Source organism: Hoplias malabaricus, chromosome 9, assembly GCF_029633855.1.
Source record: "Hoplias malabaricus isolate fHopMal1 chromosome 9, fHopMal1.hap1, whole genome shotgun sequence".
In the NCBI taxonomy this organism is placed as follows: Eukaryota; Metazoa; Chordata; class Actinopteri; order Characiformes; family Erythrinidae; genus Hoplias; species Hoplias malabaricus.
Window position 1 is genome coordinate 24125879 of NC_089808.1, and position 6731 is coordinate 24132609.

The 6731-nt window shown below is 41.2% G+C and overlaps 1 protein-coding gene across 4 annotated transcripts; it reads right to left on the reverse strand.

The window, feature by feature from the left end:
* Window positions 1–828: 828 nt before the first annotated feature.
* si:ch211-107p11.3 (GT1 domain-containing protein) lies at window positions 829–6730 on the reverse strand. Of its 4 annotated transcripts, none has more exons than XM_066681566.1 (9): window positions 6494–6730; window positions 5628–5834; window positions 4934–5001; window positions 4681–4854; window positions 4423–4493; window positions 3957–4013; window positions 2977–3045; window positions 2662–2778; window positions 829–1713 (listed from the first exon to the last, which is right to left on the reverse strand). In XM_066681566.1, the coding sequence occupies exons 2-9, from the start codon at window positions 5786–5788 to the stop codon at window positions 1687–1689; spliced, it is 744 nt and encodes a 247-aa protein (XP_066537663.1). In that variant the 5' UTR covers window positions 5789–5834; window positions 6494–6730; the 3' UTR covers window positions 829–1686. The 4 variants fall into 4 exon arrangements, with proteins under 4 accessions (XP_066537663.1, XP_066537660.1, XP_066537662.1 ...); XM_066681563.1 differs by having other exon boundaries at window positions 4931–5001; XM_066681565.1 differs by lacking the exon at window positions 6494–6730 and adding an exon at window positions 6123–6173 and having other exon boundaries at window positions 4931–5001.
* Window position 6731: the final 1 nt, after the last annotated feature.

The window sequence follows — 6731 nt, forward strand, 5'->3', positions numbered from 1 at the left end:
TGATTGTGGTTAACTGCTGTTCTCTCAGGTCTGTTTACACTCAGAATTTCATTGTTTTTAAGGTGGAACGGTGTGTCTGAGGAGAAAAACAACTGCTGTTAATACATGGCTTAAGTTAACTTAAGTCTAAGTTTTTATTCAGTTGGAATCACCACAGAAACTCATTCGTACCATGAGTTTTGTTCTGTAACAATTTTGCACCGTGTTTACTTTCATGCAGTTAGTGCTCTCACAAATTTAGAGACAGTCCCACCTTAAGAGATCTGAAGCAGCAAAAATAAGTCAAGATTACCCATCTTTGGAGAAGGAATAAAGAAACATCGTCATCCTGGTTCACTCTTTTCAACTTTTTTGGTACTCTTTGCTGTCTCAATACTTTCAAATGCCATTTCTCTGCATTGAGCCGAGAGAGAAAGCCTGGCGTGATGAACTGAGACACTATTTTTTCCCCTTCAACCCATTTACAGACACTGGGATTTCGTAAACACATTAGATTGGTTTCCAGTGAAGAACAGGGTGACATGGGGATAAAAAAGTTTTTCCTAATCCAGTGATAGTTCAGTGTACCTCAAACATGTCTGCCCACAAAAAAGTGCCCAAAATCAAACCTGTCTGAATTCAGAACTGCTGAAGAAGTCTCTTACTAAACAACGCTAAGGCTTATGTTATCAGGATAACTGAGAAATCCCCTGGAGAGTCACCTTCAGAACCCTATCCTCATCTTTTGAAGTATGTAATAGGAGTTACACTCTCACACACTGTCCAGAACAGAACACAAAAAACAGTCCACGGCTCAAATCAATAATCAAACATTTTATTGTTGAGGAAAGTCACAGGTCGCAGTCACTCAAGCTGTTTATTAGTGCAAGAATAAACGTAACCATCACGTCACAATCCCAGAAGGCTGCGGTCAGATGGACCCTCACAGAACATTTTACAAGAGTTTGACTCCACGTGTCCCTGTTCTTAACGTAAACAATCAAAGAAAATGGTATGCGCCAAACTGACCCCTGTCCAGCCTAAACGGTTCACTGAACCAGAAGGGCATCCCACAAAGCAGGATTCTCAGTTTAGGCAGATAACCTGAGCATTGACTTTTGCTCTTGGACTTAGGTTATGTGCCTAAATGCCCACCAGGTCCCACCCAATCAAAGCTCATTCACGAGTTGTCCAATGTGTCAAAAAATAAGAGCTCCAGTCTAAACTAGCATTACTTCTAAACCCTGCTTTGTGGAACAGACCACTCAGAGGTTCTCTGTAGCGTTTTTTTTCCCCTGAAGAATATCATGGATCCATACGGATCTGGGGGAAATCCTCCCTCTTCAACTCCAAACGCAGCACAGTAAATGCTATCACGTCTTCCGTGTTCGGTGTTGAACGTCCTGCCCATATAATGCTCTGGACCTTATCCATTTGTTAAAGCTGTCACAGACAGATGGCTTGCAGAATCCGTCCCGCAGTGTGAACGCAGCTTTTGACTCTTGTTCCTTGCACAAAAAATGATCAGTGTAGTCGTTTAAAAAATAATAATAATTAAGAAATTGTGACATTATTTACAATAAACATCAACAGGTCTATATAATAGAGAATACAGTACAGGTTTAACATAGTCACCAGGCTGGCACCGATGAGTCTTTATAAACATAACAGTCCGGAGGAACAAGTGTTCTTCAGCAGGTTAGGTTTTCATTCAGTTCTTTCAAGGAGGGGAGACTAAATTAAAGGAATTGATTGTGATTTCAGTAAATTCCAACAATAATACAAAAATAATGTAAAAATAAATACAGTTTTTCAGCTGGGATTCCATTGTCCTCAATGGATTCTGACAGAAGTTGGGAGATTTACTGGCACAATGACTTCCACCATCTGGTAAAAAGATGAACTCCACACATTTTCAGGATTTCTGCTCAAGATTCAAAGAACATTATGTAAATAAGTACAATTAGTGCTGAATTATGAGGAAAATACCTTTTTTTTAGATTTTCATTTTGCAATTATTTTCTAGAAATGAAGCTCTAGGCCTCTGTTGATATCCAAGATCTGGATTTAACTCAGACCACTGAATGTAGACATTCAGTCAGTTGTGGTTATGTCCACGGCGCAGTGTGTGGTTCCCACTGACTGCTCCCACTCTGTTATAGAAGTTAATGCTCCCATTTAAAGACTATTAAGACCTGTTACCTGATAACACAGGCTAGAATTAAGCCTGCATCTCTTTTGTGATTTGAAAGCTGCCCTCTTTTCAATATAAACACAATCTTTCGATCACTTTATGTAGCTTTTAGAGGAGGATGTCTGATTCCCATCACCACCACTGTGAATGCATCCTGACTCCAATGGCTTTACACAGAAATTCTGAAAAATCAGTGGAATTCCCCTTTCACAGACAACACTGCTGCATGAACATTTATGCAAACATATGCAAGGTTCCAGCATGCTGATAGAACTGAGATTTCACATGAAATCTATGCCCCGAAACGATGATTCCTCGGATTACGCTCGTCCCAAAGGCAGCCCTCATTCATCTCAGGACACAACACTGTCTCTGGTCCTTTCTACGTAAAGATGAGTTTCTGAAAACTGGGGTGGGGTTGCCCTTAGACTTTGGCGCTTTGTAGTAATGGGTTCACAGGAAGCTTGGCTGAACCAGATCTAACTTACATCCAGCTGTTTATCAAGCAGCTGTATCTCCTTCTCTAGCTTCTTCATCTTCAGCTGCCGGTAAGCGATCTCCTGTTTGAGGTACCGTTTATAGAGGGAGGTCACGTCCTCGTCGCTCTGCAAACGAAAACATCAGAGATAACGTCACTGTCAGAACAAAACTTCTGATATCTTTTTTCAATTTTTGCACTGCGCAAGTTTTATCACAAATGGACCAATAGGATTGCTCCAAATCTACCTACCAGAAAGCCTTAGATTAACTTACAATAAAAGAGATTTTAAGAAGAGATAAGGAGACACGTAATGAATTAATACCTCCTCGTCTGTGTAGCGGAAAGGGCCAGAAGGACCAGGTTCCTCATGGTCTATGAAGGTTTCGTTCCCCTAGGAATGAAAACAAAGTTCAATCTGGTGTAAAGAGTGTAAGGGACCACTTGCACTGTGGTCATCCCACCTCCAGGAGACGACTACGCTCCTGGCCGCCTAGTAATCAGCCCAAGTAAGAACAGCTGGTGCTGACCCTTTATAAAGGTGTCTTGAATTTACTCTGAACCAGACCATGTCAGTAATTGGGTATTTGAAGAAGTCTTCGGGTCTTCATTTGTGCTTTCTACCTTGTAGGTGAAATTCACCATAAATTTTCCTTTCTATTCTCCATATTTTGGAGAGTACTTCTCTGTTGGAACTTATGTTCCACTGACTTGATTTCTCATTTTCTTCTTTTTAAAACACAATTTTGTTAGAGGTTTCATTTTCACCTCATTCTATTATTCCCACATTTTTGGGCTCGTTTCTTTGCACCCTTTTGCTTTGATGTCAGCTGTGGTTCCCTGGTGGTGCAGTGGGTTTGTCAGCTGATTGCCACATTAAAATGGCTCTAAATTATAATAATTATGGCTCTGGACAGTGACACTTTGAGGGAAATAAAGAAAACATCAGCTTATTTCTATCTTTAGTTTTGTTGCAATGTCTATGAAAACTAAAATATTGTGAAAAACATGTTGACGAAACTCGAGAGAGACTGTGTACTCCAGGACATTAGTCCTCCATCCTACAACAGCCGCAACTCAGCCCAGGGGGTTTTTAACCTGCTCCAGACCTGAATAAACATCTCAGTGGAAAGAGATTCTTGAGTAAAGATGAAATGTATTTTTTTTTAGGGTAGTGTAAAGCTAATTGCTAAAGCTAACAAACCAATTACTAGGGTGTGTGTGTGTGTGTGTGTGTGGTGCTTGAGTCGTGAATCAGCTGCAATAAAAACACAATAATAAATTCTTTAGGAAATGAAACCTTACCTCGTCAGAATGAGAACACACCACTATGTTCTTGTCATCGTGTTCGGAGTCAGAGTGCTGGAGGAACGAGAACAACGTTGAATTAGGAACAAAGACTAACTCGCTCACTCATTCATTTATTTTCCACTAATGCTTCATCTTGATTGGGGTCACGGTGGGTCTGGAGCCTACCCGAAATTACTGAAATCACATCAGCAACACACATTGGACATGGCGCCAGTCCATCACAGGGCATCTAACACATGGGCAATTTCACAAAGCCGATCCATTTACCAAAATGTATTTTTGGACTTTGGGGGACACTGGAACACCTGGAAAATCCACCCATTGCCTTATGAGAGGATCAAACCTGCAACCCTAGGAGCCTGGAACTGTGTGGCTGAGACTTTTGTTGTGGTGCCAATGCTCTGTCCTGGGCAAAGTCTTAACTGAACCTTAGTGTGAAGAGAGAATGAGTAAAACTTACGTCGATTGCTTCTTCCGCACTGTCTATAATGGTTGGCACCGGCTGGATTACAGGACCTGAGCTTTCTGCCTCTGAAACAGAGTTCAACATTCAAGCTAAAACATTTAAACCCAAAGTCAAGTATGTCTGACACAACCCTCAACTTATCTGTCTAACTGTCTAACATCCTGCTTTGTGAAAGACTCCATCCCCTCCTTCCTGATGGTCAGGATCACAAAACGGCATCAGTCAGCAAACTCGCTGGCATAGGTGACTTACCTGTGGAGCTGGGGCTCCTCACACACGCTCCAGTGTGATCGGATGAGCCGGCCCAGCCGATGGCATCCATCATGGGCCGGCCCCTGATCTGCCATAGCGCCAGCTCCTCTGCGTGTGTAAAACCGGAGGCTGATATTCCTCCAAGCATCTGCTTCTGAGCCCTCTTTCTGTTCGCTACAAAAGACCAGAGCACACACTTCACATCACCTGTTTCACACAGGAAGCCACGGAGAGAAATGGAAACACTTACCACATTGCACAATGTTCTTGTACTTGACCTTCACCTGCTGCCATGTCCTCTTCACGTTATTTGGGTTGGAGCTGGAGGAACAAAAGGAACAGACCCGCACAGATTTCACTAGAAGTAGTTCAAACCCATGCCTTTCTGGCTTAAAACAAGTTGTGTTCAAATGTGTCTTTAAAGCAATCAATATTTCCTTCAAAGGAAACTCCTTCAAAGGGTTCCCTCTAATACAAAAAAACAAAGATTTTAAAAGCATACTTTTAATTCACTCTCCATGCCATTTGGCATATCAGGGGAAAAATGTTAACCTGTAAAAGCACATCATTTTGTGATGTCACAAACACTAAGGCTTTTACGGCTAATGTCTGCCCACTCGTGCCAAAGTTATAAGGAGGGTTTCTGTGCACTTCTGAACTTTAAAACATCAGTGGCCTGGTGTTGACTGACTGTAAACATGGGGTGGATATCGTGGGGGATCCTTTCCATGGAGCACAAAGGCTACTGATCAATGGGATTCTTCGTCTCACATAAGTTGTACTTGTCAGAAATATAAATAACCACTATCAAAAATATGCTGTGTAAAAATGTATTTCTCATTTAAAGGAAAAAACACCTGATATAAGCCACACATACACGTTTAAAATTTAATGTAAGAACGTGTGTGTGTGTGTGCTGATTTTAAAATTATGTGACATGAACTTACGCATTTAACCTCTCTGCTATTTTCTTCCATGCCTCCACTCTGGACCTGGCTGCTGCGGCTGTGTTACATTTCGCTGTGATGATGGCTTTGTACTCTTCGAAGGTCTTTAAGATAATCTCCTGCTCAAACTGGCTGAAGAAAGCTGCTCTTTCCCTGGCCATCTTTCAGCTCTCTCATCTCTTCACCTTCTTCCTCCTTCACCACTTTCTGAAACAAAAAACACACACAAGCACACAAAAAGCGCTTTACCATGATTACTTGAGCCAGACATAAATAATCATATAGCTTCTCTTGGCAACAAAGACAGGCTTTACATATCTGGATAACTATATCGGGCTAACGCGGGTTTAATCCACATAACTGCAGTTCCACGGCATTAAAGGGCACGGGTCTACATCTTCTAATAGAAAACCTCTGTTTAAACCTTGTCTGTAATTTGTAAAATGTATAAATAGCGTTAAAAAGCCCTCAAAACTCGGTTTGTTTCGGACTCACCGCAAGAGCGAGAAGAAGCTCAAGAGGGTCACGTGACCGAAGAGAAGCCCGAAAGCGCACCGCCGATTGGTGCCGCGCTGGCCTGACGTAAGCAAATCCGCCGCGTTAACGGGATTAAAAAATCCGGTTAAATCTGGTTTGGTCTGGGGTCTTTCTTTTTATTTTATTTATATTTTTAAATTATTTTCTCGCACAGTTAATACTGTATCTAGCAACTGAAGAGCCCCGCTTTGCAGTTATATATTTAGGAACTAGTATATTTTATTTAAAATATATTTGTACATCACGATGTGCATAAAATATCTAAACAAAAATTACACTAATTTCTAGGTCCGATATAAATAATAAAATATAAAAAGTAAAATATTTACCTCTGATGCTTCGGAGTTATCCTGCAAAGACGAGTTTTACATATCTGGTTAAATACATCCTGCTAAAGCTGCGTATTCTATTACATCTAGCACGAATATGAAAAGGATTAATTACTCCCTGCGTCTAACCAAGACGCGTTGTTAAGCGACAGAAAAGAGAAGAGGATATAAACAACCAACGAGAAACATAAAGATGCAATGTTGTCCAAAACAAGACACGCTCCAGGCTAAAGCCCAA

Bases quoted from the DNA above. Each gene is read 5' to 3' on its own strand.
- si:ch211-107p11.3 (XM_066681563.1), bottom strand. From the start codon at position 5,788: ATGGCCAGGGAAAGAGCAGCTTTCTTCAGCCAGTTTGAGCAGGAGATT. The intron at 4,855-4,930 runs GTAAGTGTTTCC...GGTCTTTTGTAG, and splicing joins CAAGAACATTGTGCAATGTG to CGAACAGAAAGAGGGCTCAG. The intron at 2,779-2,976 runs GTATTAATTCAT...TTTCGTTTGCAG, and splicing joins TCCGCTACACAGACGAGGAG to AGCGACGAGGACGTGACCTC.